The 21,451-nt window shown below is 41.5% G+C and overlaps 1 protein-coding gene across 1 annotated transcript in view; it reads right to left on the bottom strand.

Annotated features, from left to right (window-relative positions):
• NLK (nemo like kinase) overlaps positions 1-21,451 on the bottom strand; it is a 1,170,696-nt gene that overhangs the window by 748,664 nt on the left and 400,581 nt on the right. Inside the window, exon 3 of the mRNA XM_044054405.1 lies at positions 7,857-7,912. Coding sequence (XP_043910340.1) covers positions 7,857-7,912 — 56 coding nt within the window. The remainder of the gene's footprint in view (positions 1-7,856; positions 7,913-21,451) is intronic.

Raw genomic sequence — 21,451 nt, 5'->3', positions numbered from 1 at the left:
CTGTGATAAGTCCTTGTGCAGAATCTTTTCAATTGATAATTTTGAGGACAGGCAAATAGATCTATGTCTGGGCTCCCCCATTTCTTTGTTATCATGCTGAAGACTCGTGGATTTAGTTTCCACTCGTGAGGGTACATAAGGTTTCTGCTTAAATCGTCTGCCACAGTATTTTGCTTTCCTGACAGGAATTGAGCTTAAAGATGTATTTGGTAGGTCAAAGCTGTGTCCCACAGTGCCACGGCTAATCTGCAAAGGGGGTATGAGTGTGTGCCCCTTTGCTTGTTTAGATACCACATGACCGTGGTGTTGTCCGTCTTTATCAGTAGTTGTCCTGGATGAAGTAAGTCCTTGAAGGCTGTTCGAGCATTTTGAACAGCCAGCATCTCTTTCTGGTTGATATGTAGATGCATTTGTTTTGGGGTCCATATGCCCTGAATGCATCTTCCTGCCATGTGGGCCCCCCAGGCATAATCTGATGCGTCTGTTGTTAAGGTTTGTCTGGCAGGGGGTGGAGTAAAGGCCCGTCCCATCTTTTGGTGACATGCCTTTACCCACCATAGAAACTCCTGTTGTAGGCAGGGACTTTTTAGGTACCATTGAAGTTTCCTCACATGCAGTCTTGCATATTCAGAAGGATGCAGGATGCCATGAAGCCCAAAGCCTGCAAAATTTGTCTTGCAGATAACAGGGTTTTTTGTTGCCATCAGTTTGAAGTAAGTAGTCAGTTGCCTTTGCTTGTCTGGCGTGAGGTAAGCCATCTGGGCAGTTGTATTCAAGCTTGCACCCAGGAATGTTATATTTTGAGAGGGTAGCAGTGGTGATTTCTTTTCGTTTATTGTGTACCCTAGGCATGTTAGAAGCCTTTTCACAAACGCCAGGTGTTGAAGAAGAATGTCCTTGCTCTCTGCTTGAATGAGACAGTCGCCCAAGTAAGGGTATATTTGTATACTTTTTTGTCTGCAAAATGCAATTACTGGTGCCAGGCACTTTGTGAAGACCCTGGGCACAGTAGATAAGCCAAAGGGCAGTGCAGAGAATTGGTAATGCATTAAGCTAGCCTTGAATCTGGGGTATCTTCTGCACAACTGTCTTATTGAGACATGCAGGTATGCCTCTTTTAGGTCTAATGTCACCAGCCAAGCATTCTTGCCCAGCATGGGCAGAAGCTGCTGCAAAGTCAGCATTTTGAATTTTGGAATGTCCAGGTATGTGTTCAAAACTGATAAATCCAGTATTGGCCGCCAGGCCTTGCCCTTTCTGGGTACCAAGAACAGAGTAAAAATCTTGTCCTGTTTTGGTACTGGTTGAATGGCCCCCATATCCATGAGGAACGTAACCTGCTTCTGCGCCTCTGCCCATTGATTTTTGGGCAGATCTGGCCAACCATTTGCCATTGGCAGTGTGTGGAAATGGAATCTGTATCCCTGTGATACGATGTTCAGTACCCACTTGTCCTGGGTTATTAACTGTCAATTCTGAGCAAAAAGTGCAAATTTTCTCCCTAAGGGTGCTGCCAAAAGATAAGTGCTTGGTGTAGGCAGAGGGAAGTAACTGGGACTGTTTTCTGTAGGTTTGCGCTTTATCTCCTCCTGATTTGGAGGTAGATGCGCCCCATTGCTTTGACCTGTATGAATCTTGCGCCTGGTATCTGGAACCCTTTGGGCGTCTGGATTTGCCCCTTTGAACTCTGACACAGGAAAGGACCAACTTTTTGTAGACCAGTGTCTACTGAATCTTGGTGGCTGCACTTGTAAGAAGTCTTTGGCTTTGTCTTCCATTTTCTTTAAAACCTCTTCTGCTTTAATACCAGAGTATCATGCTGTAAAGGTGCATCTAGCAATTTAGCTTTAACATGATCAGGCAAATTTTGTTCCTTTAGCCAGGCATGCCTCCTAATCACAGATCCAGTAACTGCGGCTCTGCAGGAGGCCTCTAAGGAGTCAAAACCACATTGCAAAGTATGCTTTCCAACACTGTTCAGCTGCATGCAATAATTCCTGCAATTCTTTATTTTCTGCACATTCAGAAATCAACATAATTTTCTGTTTCAGCAATCCCATAACATGTTGTTGATACTTAAGCATATCAAATTGACAGTTTAAGGCTCTGATTGTCAAGGTTGCTGATGTATAAACCTTTTTTCCCCATCTGTCCAGTGCCCTTGAATCTCTGTCAGAGGGCATAGGATTTTTTGCTGTTGAGGCCTTAACACCCTTTGGACCCTGTGAAATAGTTTCAGGATCAGCAGCAGGGTTTCTAAATAAAAATGTATGAGAATCAGGGACCCTGTAATATCTGTCAGGCTTACTGGGAGCCGGAGGTAAGGAGTCAAGGGTCAAACTGGACTCTGAAAACCACATCATCTACAATGTCTAAAACAGGGGGAATGGCCAAAGGCCTGTGCTGAGAGAGAAGAAGGAAATCCCTGAGCCTCTTTTTTGATTCTGAGAAGTCTTGATTCTCCCAGTGAAAATGCTCCCTCAAAGTATGCAAGGTTTCTCCAAATGAATAATCCTCAGGAGGAGAAGCAGATGGTATAGAGGTATAGATAATTCCTGATCAGAAGAAATAGAAACCTGGTCTGAAGATTCATAATCAGGGTCTTGCCTAGGCCTCTTATCTGGAGGGGGATGGGTACCCCTGATCAAGGTAATAAGGTCTTCAGCCATTTTGATCATCTGTTTTTTTAGGGATAGAGGCCTGTGCACGTGGCTCATGCGTCAGTTTGTCAGTTTTAGAAGTTGCTTTTGTCCTTGGTTTTGTAGCGGTCGTCGGTTTGATATACAAATGTTGAGGTTTGAATACACCCTCAGAAGCCGGTGCCTACTCAGCGGCTCCGGACCCATACGAGGGAGATACATCCGTCAGTCCAATACCTTGAGTATCTTGCGGCATGCCGGACTCCACATGGGTGAAGGTAGAGGCCTGTGACTCAAAGGTAGCGGGTATCAGCGGCTGCAAAAGCGCCTCACTGAGTACCGGCGAACCGTCGACTGTCTTAGGAGAAGTCTCGTCGTCGGTTTTGGATCTCGACTGCCTTTCTCTGTCCTTTTCATGTACTCCGGTAGTCGGATTGCTATCCGACGACATTCCAGGGTAGTTAAATCGGTTTCCAAAATACTTTGAGGCAAAAATATACTGACGCTTAATAGTGCATTGGTTAAATCTAGCACAAAACCGACAGCCAGGCACGTTGTGATCAGGGCCTAGGCAAGGAATACAGTATGAATGGAAATCCTTATGAGGTATTTGCTTCCCACATGTAATACAATTATTAACTTTTTCTGACATCGGCATGGAGCAAGAAAAAAGTTTCCCCAATGGGTTACTTAGCTTTAGTGAAGACTTCGGTTCTGAAACTCAAACTCGAATATTTCAATAGTCGGCCGACCGGCACTTGCGAAATGCTTCTGCTTCGGGCACCGCGCTTCAAGAAAGACTAAAGAAAATGGCGTCGGCTGCATGTTTTATACCCCTGATGACCTGACATCATGGAAGAGGAGACAGCAACCGACGCAGGACCCAAGACTTTGGAATTCAGGCCGTCTGAGGGCACCCTGCCAGCAGATTACCCAAATGTAATGACTGCAACAGTGAAACATGAACATCTGGGAGTCGATCCAACCTATGACTTGGAAGGATACCCATAAAGATCACCCTGAAGCAAAGAGAAAAGCATCTCTGCAGTCTCCATCCCCATAAGAGAGTAGATTCTAGGACTCCAAAAAAGAAAGAACAGAGAGTATATGACAAAAATATGGAAGGGACCATCCTTCTTCAGGAAGAGAAAAATCCTCTATTCATCACTAGATAATCAAGTCTGAACCTGACCAAAGAACCATTGTCAAGAAGGTAAGCCAAAGTATAGCAATGATCTGCTAAATCCTAACTTGTATGTAATTCTTCCAATAGTGGGACCCACTACAGCCAACCCCTCTTCCTTCCCATAAGCAAAGACAAGATGAGGCCTTATGATGTGGGAAACATGGTTGAGGGCTCTTTCATCAGTCCAAAAGGTGCAGAAGCGAACATGGGTGACGCAGCCCTATGGTGTCTGTGGAGCGTCTTCCTTCTGCTGTACAAATAAGAATACAAACAGTGACAGAAGTGACTACCTGATGAGGATGGGGTTTGCTTGCTACTCCAAGAATGCATCAAGCAATGACTGCAATTCATGTGCAAAACGTGACAGAAGTGTCTAGCAAGCCACACTGCTTGTTCCCTAAGGAGGAATGGTCTCAAAAAGTGCACAACTGAGTCCGCTGTTCTAACCATAACTTCTGCAGCATTAAAAAAATAATGGCCAAACAGGGTTCTTGCTCACATACATGGTAGAGAGTGAGGAAGAACATCTTCCTTGGTCCTTGCAGAGAATCTTGAATATTCTAAGTACCAACATCCAGCAGAATGAACTGAAAGCTGGACAGCTAAAACATACAACTAAAAGTTCTAAGCCCTATGGTTACAGAGCAGTGCATAATCTTGCTACATCAGTGTCCTTTCTCAGATCACTCTGTCTGCGTCAGATGGAAATGCCGTGAATTCTATGGGTATGCAGGAAGCCAGCGTAAACACCACAGAACTTGGCCTTAGTGTGCTTCTGACAATAATCCTCCAATCTGTGAGGCCAATACAAGGCACTGGTCCCGCTCGAAACTACTACAGAAAAAAGCCACACATTTTCCAACCACTCCAAAACAAGGACTGCTCCACAGATCATTTGTGCATGGAGTCGGACTAAGCACAGCCTCTGCAACAAAGGCTCACAAGGTCCATATAAGTGATGCTTCAAACCTGCAACCCTAGGTTTCAGCAATAATTAAACTAGCACTTGTGCTTTCATACTTTAGCGAGGGACCCTGGTATAGGCTCACCCACTACCTCTTCAATCAGGGAAAACCGCCTAGCTAAGCTTGGAGAAAAGCCTAGGAAATGGATACTTTGCCTCATGTACTCCTAACACAGGACTTGATCACTGAGGGAGCCTACTCATCATCAGGCTGGACAGACCCAGGCATGAACTGATTAAATGGAGGAAGGCATTGCGAATACTAAAGTGGGTATTAACACAGGACTTGATCACTGAGGGAGCCTACTCTTATCATCAGGCTGGACAGACCCAGGCATGAACTGATTAAATGGAGGAAGGCATTGTGAATACTAAAGTGGGTATAACTTTTCCCAGGTTTCAAATTCTATACAGAAAGAGAAGACTAGAACAGGATCAAGACCCTACAAATGGGGAAGGTCCTCATCCTACACAGGGATGGGATGCCATGGACAAAGTAGACTTACCGGAGAGGTCAATGCTCTAGCCAATCCTTTGAATGAAAGCTCATACACAAACTAGACACCACCTATAAGGAGTCAAGATGAACCCTCAGAATGCTCCTTTAAGAAGCCTTTTTCTACCACTCTTGGCTTTTTTGAGTGATCAAACTTCAACATTCTTGTATGACACCCAAAAACAGAACCAAGTATGTAACTGCAGGAGCTTTTGCATTTTTTACATACAGAAAGCTCAAGTTCTGAGCTGTGCAAGCAAAAAAGTACTGATGATCTCTGGAGAAAAGTGCACTTATGTTCCTGCTATGTGACATTGTAACATCAAAGGAAATCTGTCCCTTAATACAGGAACTAATGGAAAAAAATGTTGACTGATACCCCATCCACTAAATGCATAAATGATGCTCCACAATGTCAGATTCATAATTTAAAAAGTGCCTGTTCTGTGGCACACAGGCAGAGAATCCTGACCTACCACCCAGACAATCTGAGATAGTTAGTGGTCCTGATACCAGAGGAGTTGAATGGGGTGGGAGAAGAATGAGGGTTTGTGGTATCCTCTAAGATCCTCATTGAAGACTAGGGAGCAAATAAAGGTATCTGCCTCAAGGAGTGGTTGCTGAAGGTTACATCACTCACAGAAGTGAATGGCAGCCCCATATAATGTCTGCTGCATGTCCAGCCTGATAGGAAGCATGCATTAAGGTGCATGTGCTGGCAACATTATTAATGCTTAAGGAAAAATAAGTGATCTGCTGTGCAAATGATGGCACTGTTGCAGGTGTGCCTATCCAGGGGAAAGAAGAAGACCTAGGCTCTTACTGATATGAGAATGAAAGGTCAGCAAAATATCTGGGAAGAAGGTATAATGGTCACAGAGGGACTGGAGTAAAAAAAAAAATAATAAATTTGTGGTTTAATTCAAGTTCACCAGTATACTAAATGAACTTCAGCAAGCCACTTAACTTATTTGGTCCCCTAACCACCCCCACAAAAAGGACATCTGTGTATGAGTGAGCATTACTTGATTAAAAATGTATGCTGTACAGTTTAAAAAGAGCATGACTGGCTTAATCATTAATTACTACAAGATTATTTATTAAGTCAGTACCCAATGAATGCAGCTAGACTGGGGGCCTCGTTTCATACTTCCCATGAAGGAGATGACCTAAAACCCTTAATACAACACACTTCAGTGCCATCAGAATTTGGTATAAGTTTCAACATCATAGTTAATATATTGTGTCGCAGGGTGTTGGTCCCAAATGAAGAGACTTCAACATTGTAGATGTCAATTAAATAACCAGACACTATTATACATTTTTAATTTTTTTTTTAATTTATTTAAGCGGGTGAATGGGCTGGTTCAAGGACCCTTTCCAGCCAAGACAGACATCAAAAGGAAACTGTACTAAAGAAAATTAAACGTGTACAATTAGAGTACTTTACAAGTGACAAATAAGGAAAACAATCAAAAGCAATGAGTATACGTCACAGATGGCCAGTGGTTTGGACACCTGTAGGGGCTGGAGGGGAACAATAGGAGTAAATAGTCTCTGGCTCCACACCTGTTGGGAGGGAGGGTTAGGTTTTTCTGGCTTGTCACATGGCTGACACCTACTAGGAACAGTAGGAGTCTACCCCATGGAGCTTGAGTCCATTAAGCCCACACTGCCATGTCCAAGCTGGACTGTTGAGCAGGGGGAATTCAGCATGTGAGGGCACCCTTCCCCTTATTGGGCAGCTACAACAGAACTTGGAAGTGCCACCACAGGGCAGGAGGTGTTCTACCACAGGTGAAGGTAGGTTGCTCTGCAGTGGATGGGCTTATGGGAGATTTCTAGTGAGGAATGAATGAGCCACAGTGTTCTGGCCTTACTCAAGAAACCCCCTGCTCCCATGATCATGAAATGGATGGGCCTACTGGGTGCAGGTACAGGAGCCACTGTGCTCAGTCCTGCAGGAAGAAAGAAATGCAAAAAAACAAACAAACAGGTGTACATGTACAGTTTAACTTCGTAGTGCTATACAGACAACTTCATCTTTTCAACACATACAGGTTAGCACTTTAGTATAAAAAAACTACTCACAGCATCTTTTCAACAGCACCGTGCATTTCATTTTGCTTAATTCAGAAAACGTTATATATGACTGAAAATACAGTTATATAAGGCTAAACCTGTATAAGGGATATGAACAGAATAAGAAGAAAATGAGGTTTCCAAGTTGAAGAGAGTTTAGTAAGAAGATTAACATTTGCATAAAGTTAAATCACAGAATTTTTAAAAAGAGAATTTCTAGAGAGAGACAGAAACAGAAAGGGCTAGAATTTATTTGTAACACACATGACTACATAAAGAATTACAGTTATCAAACTTACCTTAAAATAAATCATCACAGGTTTGCAAATTCTCATTCTGATCAAGATGTAGAACAATAAAATAAAACTACACAACTGTTGTATTCAGGTTTACTGTTTACTAGTGCTGCATACAGACCTGGAATGCATACAAAGCTGTAGGCCACTCGCAGCAAAGCATGTTACCTTTCTATTTTAACAGGTAGGATACATTTCCTCGAAGTAGTCTATATGTGGAGGCTGGAGAATGTCAAGAGCAGAAAGGACCTAAAATAAACAGAAATATTTCAGCTAAGACTATGATAAAATAATCACACAAAAAAGTTACTGAATTTTATTTATTTGCTAGCATTAAAAAAAGGCATTCAACATAGTACTAACAACCCTCAATAAGCAGAGTCTGTCATGCCTGATAGATTACTGAAAGTTTTTGTATGAAAGAGCTGAAAAATTCTTCTAGATGACTTAAGACATTTATCTGTCATCAATAGTCAAAACAAGCCTAATACAGTTATGGTGAGAAGAATTCTGAGGCAGAGAAGGTGGACTGATCACAGTTTTCCTTAGGAAATCATTGCCAGAGCAGTTTCTATGTATGCGCCATTAGGGATTTGTTTCCATAGAGTTCCCTTTTCTTTATGCCAGTGTGATTGCGGAGTTGATACGTATAACTTCAGGGGATGTAGGGGGTTGCCCCCCGCCACACACAGGTGGTACGGGGGGGGGGGGGGGGACTTCCCCTATAAAAAAAAATTGATTTCATTTTTTCATCAGGATGATTTCCACACCAGCTGTACACACAAAGTCAAAGGCTCATACTGGAAGCAGAAGTTAAATTATAAAAATCAATATAAACATATATATATATATATATATATATATATATATATATATATATATATATATATATATATATGTACACACACACACTACAGCAATAAGAAGTTCAAAGCGAGTTCTTATATTAAATGCATGCAAGGCAACCTAATAGACAATGGAAATAATGTAGAGTATGCACAACTAAGAATATATTTTCAGTACAAGTGGCTCTGTTATGTGTACTGATAAATTATTTCTACTCAAATAAGATGCCTATATAACTTATTTAACTACATGATCAGTTTTGGTTACTGGGTAAATTCCTCTAAGCCAAGAGTCCTTCTGCGTATGGCCCAGGAACCAAAACTCCTCAAGTACACTGTATTAGACTGCATAACTGTACAGTGAATATCCAGCCACCAGAGGGCACTCTTACAACAGAATCCAAAGACATTTCCCCTGATGATAATGAGGACAGTATCCTAATAACAGTCTATCCTCACCATCCTATTAACTGACAGTCCTTCTTCATCCTCAGCTCTTTCTTTCTGTCCTTCTAGAAGATCAACAGAACTATCTGTGGGGATCTAATAAGAAACAAATTAACAACTAGGGAGAAAAAAACAGGAAATCATATCAGACCAACAATCAACACTAAGCCTGACATTCTTAGATAATGGAAATGGATAACTGCAAAATCTCCCCATAGTCTAGCTCGCCTGTCCCTCATGGACAGGGAAGATGTGTAAATGTCCCAACATATCCTTGTTCAGCTTGTCTCTGGGTTATTTGTATGCATAACATAAAGGATAAAAACTAACATGGGAATGAAAGACTAGGCTTCTTAAGATCCTCACGAATCAATACCATTGTAAGTACCTATGAAAGATTAATATACATATAGGTAGAATGAGGTGATTCTGATAACTGCACCACAGCTACCCAATTTCTTCAATGTAATCTTAGTCAGCGTGTTTCACATGCACAACATCAAAGTAATATAAAAGAAAAAAAATAGAATAGGGCATCCAATTAAATAACTATCACCCTGCTAAATACAAGTGTCAGCAGAAAAGTACCCTTCAAAAAGGCCTAGGACACTTTCAGACATCATAGCGGTTCACCACTAAGATCACTTCCTCAAAGCTCTAGGGTCTGAGCCAGACTTCTGGTCAGTATCTGTACTGAGTCTGCATATCCTTTCTGTGTTTAGGGGGTTTTCTCCAGGTACTTGTGTTTCCTCCCACCTTACAAAATGCTGGTTAGTTTTAGTCATGCAGGTAGAGCAACGGATTAATGTTGCAAGCTGTTAATGAGCTACTTCCTCTAGTCTCGGGGGTTTGATTCCCTCAACCCTCCATTTTCTACTATGCTACTCTGCGTTACCCAGTGTTCTGAGATTAACAAGGAAATCTGTCCAGGCTCCTCAATGGTCTCCTAGACTGCAAGTACCACCTACAAAACTATCAACATACAAAAGATGCCAAGGAAGAACCATCTGAACTCTGAAAAACTTGACACAGGACAGTAGGACACAGTAAAAGATGCCAGCAAGACAGTCAAGAATAGCAGAACATAAAAATACCATAACAACTGAAGCAGAAAATGGTTTTAGCCTCTTGATCTTAGCTCAAATAGATTTCTAGCACTGGACATTTGGGATGAGACTGCTGGTACCACACTTTCTGAAAGCTATGAATTACTGACAGCTACTGGAAATGGAGAGACCAAGTGGTCAGCTGCAAGAAGTGAATATTCAGTTGGGATTTTCACACTGGATAGGACAAGAAATTCTTCATAGGTCTCAAAAAGATTAGTTTTTCCAGTAGATGAGGTAGCAGAAGAGGGGCCAGACCTGCAAAGGCCAGTTAAGGAGAAGAGGATGATTTTTTCTTTGAAAAGCTTTGCCTTGTAAATAAACACACATTATCAGAGAACTGGGGGAAGCATAAAGGAGTCCAATCAGCCACCCCAGTGTCACAGCATCCCTTGGTAGGCTTTTCCAGTGATGAAATAAAGGGAAAAAAAGGCGGTTTCAAATGGATGGGGACATAAACGGGTCACAACAGGGTTCCCCCCACTTGAAAAGTTTCCTCAACACAGAGAACCTGAAGGGACCACCCATGGGGCTTGAGTAAGCATCTGTTCAGTTTGACTGCCAGTGTGCTGGAATGCCTTTGGGCATGGAGTGCACCCAAAAGATGGTTCATTGGTATGACCCATTTCTAATCTTTGGCTTCCTGGCATAATGGACTGGATCATCTTCCTTCTAGTTTGTTGACATATACTATATGATTAACATGCATTTATCTGTAAGGCTAGGACCACTGATGAGAGCAAATCCAGGAGAGCCTGAAGGAGGGGAAGAAGTGCCCACATCTCCAGCCCAGCACACTAATATGAAGTGAGACTGTTGTTGATATGCAGAAATCCTGAAACTCTTGCCCAGTGTAATGCTCTTCATTACACTCCAGGTCTGACATGCCCATAGTAACTTTTGCAATGAGAAAGATGCAAAGGACTGCCAAAATAAAAGGCAGTCTACATCCATTCACCACAACAGGTGCTCACTTCAGGCACATGAAATGATGACCTCATGCTCCACTGACCCTTCATTCTGTGATCACTGAACACAAATGATCTACAGAACATCTCATAAGACATTTGTCAAGAGAAATTCCCCACTCGGGCATAACAGATAAATTCTCCCAGCTAGGCATCAACCCGTATGTTACCAGATGGGCAGCTAACTGGCTCACTGATGGAACCCACTCAGTCAAAACAGGGGAAGCCACCTCTAGTAGTACACCCGTAGAGAGCAATGTACCCCAAGGATCGGTCTTGGGGCCTCTACTGTTTGGGATATACTTTTCTGAGGTGCAAGCCAAATCAGTGGTCTGTGGCAGACCAAGTTTGCAGATGACTGCAAGCTGGGCGCTGTCTTACATTCCCCTAGTAATGTGAACCTCCTCCAAGAGGGCCTTACCCAAACTAATGACTGGTGGCAGAAGCATGGCCTCAAACTGAAGGCCAAGAAATGCATTATCCCCTTTGGGGATAAAGGCATCCCCACTAATTATCATATTAATAACAATGTACTAAGCACGCAATCAGTCGTAAGAGACTTGGGCACCCAGGCTGACAGCAACCTGACTTTTGACCACCACCATTGCCTCTATTGTACAGAAGGCTTTTCTACATGGGTCACCTCATAAATAAGGGTATTTCATCCAGGAACAAGGAAGTCATAACATCCCTGTACTCCTGTCTTATCAGACCCATTATCATGTGCAATTCCCCCTTCGGCATGTACCTTGCCAAGCACATGCAGCAGCTGGAGAGACCACAGAGCTTACTGACCAAGAAAATACAGTCTCTCAAAAAGCCCTGCCCCTCTACTCAGTTTCGTACAGACTGCTCAGAGGTGGCCATTGTCTGGTATACAAGGTCATCTCAGACCCAGCCTTGATGCACGTGCAGGATATACAAGTGTCAAACTCCACATGCGCAACCCACATGCATGGCCTCAACCTGGTCAGTGACATTAATAGAACTTGTTGGCAAGATAGATTTGTGCCCCAAAGGCTCCCCCATCTGTGGAACAGACTCACTCTCTCTCCATGTCAAGCAGAGTACCTCTGTAGCCCTCTTTAAGAGGAACCTGGACAATTGGATGTGAAACAGAAAATACACCCCTGGGATCCCACCCGTGTCCCTGTTGGAAAGGGGAAGTAGGTGCTGACTTTGTGGGAACATGGGTGAAATTCTTGGCTAGGCTTATTAGGAACTCCGAACCCATAGCCTAGTATCATCCTATGAACCTATGAATATGTCACCACCATGAGACCCAGCAAATTTAGATACAGATATGCTGTTACTTAAGAACTTTCAGCTATACTGAGTCCCACCTTGCATGAGACAGCTACACTGTAGCCTATGATCAGGTAGAGAGAGAGCAGTAACAGCTGCTTGGTCATGTTCACATTTATTCACAGGAATTAGAAAAGATGAATCCGAGATTCTCACCAGGAGAAAATGGTTCTGAGACCGAGCAGCTAATAGCCAGTCATCTAGGTATGGAAATACACAGATGTGTGTTTGGTAAACACTCTTGGAAAGAGGCGAGACCAACTAAAAATGTCAGAAACTGGTAGTAACCAACTCCAACTGTGAGCAGTATCAGTGGCTCAACAGGTAGCACTCACCTTCCGTGCAGAAAGTCCTGGGTTCTATTCCCACACCAGGTAGATGGGCTACTGACAGTGCACTGCAGTATAAGGGGGAAGTTGCACTCCTCAGTGTGTTGTCCTTTAGATGAGATGTTAAACCAAGGTCCCATCTGCTTGAGTTGGTGGTAGCTCAGGTGAATGTAAAAGATCTCACTGCATCTATTAAAGAAAATTAGGAAAGTTTCCTGATGCCCTGGCCAAAGTTCTCTTAGCAATAAAAATACCACCTCAGGTGTCCCCTGAAAAGAGGCCACTAGCCTAGTTGGACTAACTCGGTCAACAAAGGATAAATAAAATAAACTCTAAAAACATTTAGATCACTTGTCAATTTGCAGGTGCAGATAGGTGTCCTGGCAGTATAAAGAGCACATTCTACCTCCTTCAGCAAGATACAGAAAGGCCATTTGCACCACGGCCATATGGATGGTGTTTTCGGGGGGGGGGGGAGTACTTAGGCCACTCAAGCCTGGAATAAGCCTGAGGCTCTTCATGTTTTAATGTTACAAATAAAAAAAATGGGCAAAAACCTGGACCCTCTCTCTGATTTGCTGGTATGTACCAGTTGGCTCTTTTTTCCAACAGACACAGCAACTCTAAATTTGTTACTTTTTAGTGATGGAGTAGGTCACCCCTCAGACAGAGGAAGGAGGACAATGGAGTAATAAAGAATAACAATTCTGTAACCCCTGGAAATGATGGTGACTGCCTCACATACAGACAGGTGACACAATAAAATGACTCCTGACCACCTCCAGAGTGCAGCAGTTGGGCAAACCCACAGGACTGAGTCTGTCCCCCTTAGCAGGACAGCAACTGCACAATGACTACCAAGACCTCTGGCCACAGCTGCCACAACCTCTCTGGAAGACACTGGTCAGTTACCCCTTGCTTAAATGTTGTTTACTTTGGTGTTGCCCACACTGAAACAACAACCGAATTAGACTCTTCTGCATTTTGGAAGAGGAAAATTATACGAAGGTCATCTTGATGGTGACTGCAGGCAAGGCTTTCTCCTCCTGCTCCGTCTTCTGGCCCAAAAATTTCAGAACCTTGAAAAGGAATCTTCATAAAATCTGCCTTTGTATATTTACTGAAATAGGTGAGGCTGTCACTCACATGCCAGTGACAAGTAATGCATAAGCTCCAGCTCCCCCTAAACCTTCACTGCACTGAAAGCTACACACTTTCTATGTTGGGCCATATTCAGCAAAGTAGCAGGTTGTGACAAGAGATGCTTTATGACCAGAACATCTGACAACTGTTCTACAACGGACATTGGAATTTCATCTGATACATCCAAGGACAGCAGCCTCACAGTGCATCCATAACCAGTCAAGCATCCTAGATTCTTTATCTGTGGATGTACTATGGCTCTGTGGTATGGAAAACTTTTTTTTTTAAGAGCAACAACATACACCACCATTGAATACTTGAAAGTAGAAGTGAGCCAAGAAAAATAAATCCCCACAAAGCACAGGACCCGGATTCCAACAGTTGAATAATGATGTCTCACAATGATAAAAAGCAACTTTATTCCACACGAACCAATAAAAAATCTTTTGGAATCTGGGTCCTGTGCTTTGTGGGGAACATACACCACCATGTCTGGATTAGAAGCCACCACCCAGAAAAAGAGTCCATTTAAAGACAATTTTTGATCCAGCTTTGAGGAGTCTGAAGCAGCTTCAGTAGCTACCCTAATGATATCAGGAAGTTGCATGAGTGGCAGTGCACATGCACCTCCTGAATGCAGAAACTGCAAAAGTGTCAAGGGTGTCAACCTCCTCAATGACCATAAATATGGGTCAGGTTAAGCCCAGGGAGGCAAAGCTGGGTCCAGCAGACCTTGTGGCAGCTGATGATCAGTGGTAGGGAAATTGGGAAAAAAAAAAAGTTTTCCAAGAGATGAACTTCAGTCCTGCTGTTGCAGCACTTTTGAAGTATAGAACATAAAGCTTTTCACAATAAAATAAAAATCCCTAGGAGGAAATTAATAGAGGACTGAAGGGCATTGTAGAAAGGTACCAAGAACGCTTTACAGATCTTGTGAGAAGCTATGGAAGCAGAATATTGGCCTTAATAAAAGTAACGTCTTTCGGCTTTTCCCAGTTAGGGGTCGCCACAGCAGAACGCCAGTCCACTTATGATTGGCAGTGGATTTTTACGGTGCAGAGGTGCTAGCCCGACACCCAGCCTTCAACGAAGGCACACCCATTCACGCACCTACCTGCATGTCTTTAAATGTCATTCGACCATGGGGAGGACATGCAGACTCCACACAGAAGGCGTTCCAGCCAAGAATCGAACCGGAGAACCTCTTGCTGTAAGGCAACAACGCTAACTGCTGCACCACCGCTGCCCTAGAATATTGGCCTTAATGAATGTTCAGCATGACAGTTACTGAAACTTTATTGGCCTTAATAAATGTTCAGGATGACGGTTACTGAAACTTTATGGAAGCAAAACGATGGCCAGGATCAAAAAGAAGAAGCATATGTTCTAAATTGCTGGGTATAAGTGGGATACATAGGTCCAGGTGTTGGATAGTGGCCCAGACTGCAAAGCAAGTCCACTTATTTAAGTAAGTCATTTTTGAAGGAGGGTCTCGGAGCAGAAGTGAGAATCTGGACTACCCTTTTAGGGTACCATTAGTCCCAGGCCATTACTAAAATGGGAAAAACATGCAGTTAACCAGAGAGAATGGAGGTACAGGTGAAGTCTGCAGGCTGAGTGAAACAGGAAATCCTAAGGCAGTTGCTGTGTGACGGTCCTTTCGAAGAAGTGAGGCAAAAGCAGGGGAGCAATACCTGCCATGCTCAAAAGCAGCAATGAGAACTCCCTTGATTTTGCATAATCCTGGCCTTCTCCAAGCACATATGAATAAGGGGAAATAAAGGAAAGGTATAAAGGAGTCCCAGGGCTATTTCTAGTAGGGCATATCACTGGTGTATCCTCTAGAGGGAGAAAAAAAGGAGAAAAAAGCTGCTTCATTTGAGAGTGGATGGAGGCTTGCTTCAAGGCTTCCCCCGGTACTGGAACAGTGTCCAGTCTACTGACTGATGCACCCCTAATGAGCAGTAACAAATCAACAAATGAGTCCATCCGCAAAAGAAATGGTCTGATCTGATCACAGATGTGAGATGTTGCTAGAAGGTGGTTGGAAGCAAATGCCTACTCCACAGAGGATAAGAATAAGAATGAGTTCCTCCACTTTTGCCGTCGTACCACCTCAGCCATGTATCAAGAATGGAAGGCAAAAGCACCAGAAGGGAGGGAGTTCTGGAACATCTACAAGGTCAGAATGATGGTCCTGATTTTCAAACTACTGATGTACACGTTGGCTTCCTGTTATAAATATGTGCCTTAGATCTGCTGCCTCAAAATAATACACCCCTTCCAAGAGAAGTATCTATTGTCACAACCAACAGAGGTATGAGGCTTGGAAGCATCTGTCCAGAGAAAGGTACAGGCCACTAACATCTGCAATGGGCCTGAGGTCTCTGGTTTTCTTTATTACTAACAAGAATATGGGGCTATATCACAGCCCTTGCTGGTCTAGAGTGAACTCCTTAACGGCTCATTTCATAAGAAGCTGTAAATCTACAATGAGACTAAAACAGGAAGACATATACTGAACAATCACCATTATTCACTTATCTTTGATGATGACTTCCTATGATCAATTTCTGAACAATATTCTCCATAATTCCCAAGTCCTTACACCTGGTCGCAAAGCTCTCTGTCTTTCTACGATAGGCCACTGGTCTCTAGGTAAGGGCTCCAACTATTCTTACAGTGGCTACTTCATCTCCAACAGACTTTTCTACAATGGCTTCCTCTTCTCTCCACAGCCATTCCTTTTAATTATGATGGAGGCATGACCGCCTTTATTCAAAGCAACTGTGTGGGCTCATCCTCTCACACTGTTAAAATAATGCAATTTCAGAGATCCCACAGTGGCTGCTAGAGGGTAATACACCACGATTCACCTGAGTGCAAAACTATGGGGATAAGCAAGAATGTCCAGCCAGATCCCACCATGGTTGGAATACAACCTCAATGAGAGAGCCATCCTTCCACAAGTTGGACTCTGGTTGTAGCAGTCACTGGCAATATTAAGACTGGTAAAAGGCATAGCAGCATGTTTGTTGGATAATCTGTTGTGTATGAACTTCTCTCAATCATTCATCAACTGGATCAAAGATTTCCTTAGCAGGAAAGGAACATTATGTTTCATTTCGTATTTGTTACTGATGCTTCCCAATATAAAGTGGCATGAATCAAGTGACGGACCATGGCCATCTGTAGCACAGAAACTCTCTTTAGTGGTTTTGTTCTGTCCACATCTGCTACGTTGGATATCGCATCATATTGCCAGTTAGCACAGGGATCTGAAAACAACTAACTCCATTGAGTCTTTGATTTACATCAGACACAAGTGATAAGTCTTAGTGCAGACTTTACGAATGGACTATATTCAACATTGACTACATCTGGGACACATTGTACATTCCCAGTTGGACATAGATTTGTGGCAACTGTATGCTCTATGGTCTCACTAGGCATGTAAGTTTGGTCTTCAGTACAATTCTGTTCAGTGACTTCTAGACTTTCAGACTTTTGATTGCCTTTGATGTTCTCTATACAAGTTACCTTTTTCACATCCAGAAAGGGTAATATGAGTGCCTTCTGTTTGAGGGAATTTTCACTGTTACAGCAGTGTCACCTTCCTGCATCAGGTTAACATAAGAAGCAAGCGTCAACATACACTGGTTTAATTTACCATTTGCTGCTTCCAATGATTTGTTTGGGATTTTCTCATGCCCCAGGTTTTTACACAATGTTTAACTAGTTCTCTCAGTTTACAAAGCAATATTTTCCTTGCTTCCTTCAGCATATTAATAAGGTTTTCATTTTTGACAGTTTTGTTTCAATGCCTGGCTGTATTAACTCATTCAGTCCTGAGCAAAAAAAGTTTAATCAAGAAGTCTTTTAAGCTAGGAAATCATGTCCTTCCTGAGAGGATTTTAAATCCTCTTAACAGCACACCTCATATGATTTGCCGTGCTCGGATCAGATGACGACAGAGGTGAATCCAAAGTTTGTCATCATAGTCTTCTGTAGGAAGGTCCCTGTCCTTTCCACAAATGCCTTCTCATTTTACCCCTGTACTTGCACTGATAGCCAACTGAATCATAAATGATAGAAATATTTTGAATGAGTATAACTTTTAGTGAAAGCACATTTGCTTGAATTACAATCTATACAGAACTATAACAACAACAACAGAACTACAAAAGGCTACATAAAAATCACTGCTGACATGGTTTTGGATTATAAGAATTATAAGGCAAATTAGTGACGAACACAAATTTGTACATCGCATTCTAATGTCTGTCTCGTTGCACCTCTACTGTTGAAGTTTGTTTTTGTGTACTAGCAGTGATTTACTGTGAAAGGAATTCTCTTTTCTCCATTGTTTTAGAATTAGCATATTTAAGGGGGGCACCCCCACATGGGGGTGCAGGATGGCTTGCCCCATACAAAACAAAATGGAAAAAAAAAAAAAACTTTCAGAGGTATGAAAATAAAAACGCAAACAGCCACTGAAGACGACCACTGGTAGTGCGGAGAAATACAATACTGACTTTAATGAACAAAATGACTAAGCGCTTTCACCAGTTAATACTGGCTTCTTCAGAGTCATTTTACAATCACAATTAAAACACCTTTATAGTAAATGCCCTATGTTAATAAGCTGACATCACAGTAGAGCAACCAATGAACATCCTAATCAACTTTTTAAAAAATCCTATTATTAAATTAAGTTGTAAATAATTTCACTATTCTATCTAAAATTCTTAAAATACACATACTAAATATTAAAGTAAGAAATTACTAATATAATAAATAAAAATATAAATACACATTTTTAAATGTTACTAGTAGTTTAAATCTGATTTGATTTAAATTTTAAAACAGGTTTCAGAGACACACAGTCATTAACACCAGGGTATCTCAAAGCATTTAATCTAAGTTGGCATTCTGCTTCCAAAACAGCAACTCTGTTAGCCACATCACCTCTCCCAAATGAAGAGACACGGTCCACTACAAAAAACAAAAACTTATTAAAATTGGAGCATGTGGTAGCATGTAAATAAAGTGCATTGTGTATGTCTTTCTTCCTAATAGATCTAACATGCTCAGATATTCTATCTCTTAATCTTCGAGTGGTCATACCAACATAAAATGCTTCACATGACATGCAAGATGCTACATAAACTAAGTTTTTACTATTACAATTACAATGCCCAGGGCAAGCAATAGTATATTTGTAATCAAAAACACAAAGGTAAGAACCTTCCCCAATAAACCTACACAGTTTGCAAGCCCCACATTTACTCATACGTGATTTATTGTGAGGCTTAACTTCTTTTTCCAAAATACACTTTAAATTCTCCCCCCTACTATAAACAATCACAGGTTCAACACATAAGGTTCCCTTAATTTCATCACTTAAAAGGTGCCTCCACATGTTTCTCAAACTGGCACACAATTCAGGTGCCCTGTTGTTGTACTTTAAAACAAAGAATGTTCCAGTTTTTTTGTTACTATTGTTGCCCCCCGTATTAACCGGTTGAACTTTAATATTCAAAATTGGCATATAATCTTTTCCCCTTTTCCTGAGCACTTCTTTTTTAATTTTAAGTAAAAGCTTAAGAGGGTATCCTCGTTCCAAGAACATCCCTATTAACTTAAAAATCTCTTTTCTAAACATGTCATCATCACTGACTAACCTAGATGTTCGAACCATCTGCCCCTTCACTACACCTTTTCTCTGGTGAAAAGGGTGGCAGCTTCCAAAATGCAACAGGGAATTAGAATAACTCTCCTTTCTGTATATAGTACTTGAAAAACCTACATTTGTTTTATTAATAGTTAAATCCAAAAAATTAATAACTTCTTCATTCCACTCATATGTGAACTTAAAAAAGTTTGTGGTACTATTCAAGTAATCAACAAAATCTACCGCAGTTTTTTCTTCACCTTTCCATAAAATTAAAAGGTCATTCAAAAACCTGTTGTATAATAAAATGTTGTCGTTGAACCTAGAAGGGAAAACAAAAAGTCTTTCCCATGCCAACAAAACTAGGTTAGCAAAAACCGGGGCACATTTTGCCCCCATTGCTACCCCAGAAAGCTGCTGGAACACCTCACCTTCAAACAAAATAAAATTGTTTTTTAAAACCACTTCCATAAGATCTTGAAGTAAATTAATCCGATCTTTATTCACACTAAAACTAGCATGGAGACTATCGTAGAACATTTCTAAACCTACTTGATGTGGAATAACAGAGAATAAGTTAACCACATCAATAGTTAAGAAGCCAAAACAGGAGTTATTAATTGTCACTTCTCTCAGTCTCTCCAAACAATGCCAAGAATCCCTCAAAATGTGTGTTGCTTCACTAACAGCTGACTTAGATAAAACATCTATAAACGCCGCAAGCGGTTCTGTCTTTGAACCCCTAGCCACAATAATTGGTCTAAAGGGCAAACAATCAGCGCCTCTGTGTACTTTGGGGATACCAAAAATGGTAGGCATTGCTGGAAATTTTACTGTGAGGTAGTTGAACTCTATTTCATTTGTAACTCCCTGGTACAATACATCCAGTAAGAACAAATCAATTTTGGCATAAGCCCTATTGACTTCATTTATGGATACTCTCTTGTAAGGTCATCCTAGAAATATAATCAATTTTAGTCATTAATACCATACCTCCACCTTTATCAGGTTTCATACACCTGTATTGGTTGGAGGCCCTAAAATTTCTCAAAATAAGTCTCTCATTGTCTGAAAGATTGTCTATTACCTGAATTTTCTGTGAACAAATCCTTCTAAAATCACACTCAACTAATTTTTCTAGTAAGGTAACTTCAGCATTGGGGGGCGGAATGAAAGTACTCTTTCTTTTCAAATCTTGTGAAGCTTCAGTATTCATTACCCCATCCTTTTGTTTGTTAGAAGAGAAAAAAAATCTGTAAATTTAACTGTCTCATGCAAAGTTTCAAATTAATAAGCACCTGAGCTATATCCAACCTAAAGTTGGGTACAAAATTAATACCCTTACTAAACAGATCAAAATGTGTATCACAAATCTTGATGTCAGTATAATTGTAAATGAGAAAACCTTGTTTTTTCAGAATCTCATGCCTCATTACAGAATGACTATAAACTGTAGCAATGTCATCATGAATATACGTATTCAAACCATCACTATTTGTCGTTAAATCAAAAGAGAAAGATTCACCAAAAACTTCATGCCCCATAACAGAATGACCATCAAATAAATCCACTGTATCCATATCATCATGAACATGTACAACTGAAATCTCGTTGTTTACCATTACATAATCAGAAAAAAACTCACTAGTAACATCAGATAACACATTTCTGTCCACAAACTCGCCATCATCACCCACACAATTCAAATTATTATAACAAAAAACATTGTTAATATCATTACAAGTTAGGAACGTCCCCTTCGGGCCCCCCCGAGGGTACACAAACTGTGCATTCCTTCCCAATTGTCCCCTGTTCATAAGTCTCTCTGACCTCCGTGGTCCATTCTGCTGTTCTAAAAAATCATTGTTTTGCTCAACATAGTCATCCGTAAAGACAGGATCATTACGTCTTTCGCCCGAAACAGTTACTGTCAATTTACATCCAGGTGGATATGCACAATTGTTTTTATAA

The sequence above is a fragment of the Protopterus annectens genome, chromosome 13.part0 (genome assembly GCF_019279795.1).
Source record: "Protopterus annectens isolate FY-2018-M chromosome 13.part0, PAN1.0, whole genome shotgun sequence".
Classification (NCBI taxonomy): Eukaryota; Metazoa; Chordata; order Ceratodontiformes; family Protopteridae; genus Protopterus; species Protopterus annectens.
This window is presented reverse-complemented; position numbering and strand designations above follow the sequence as displayed.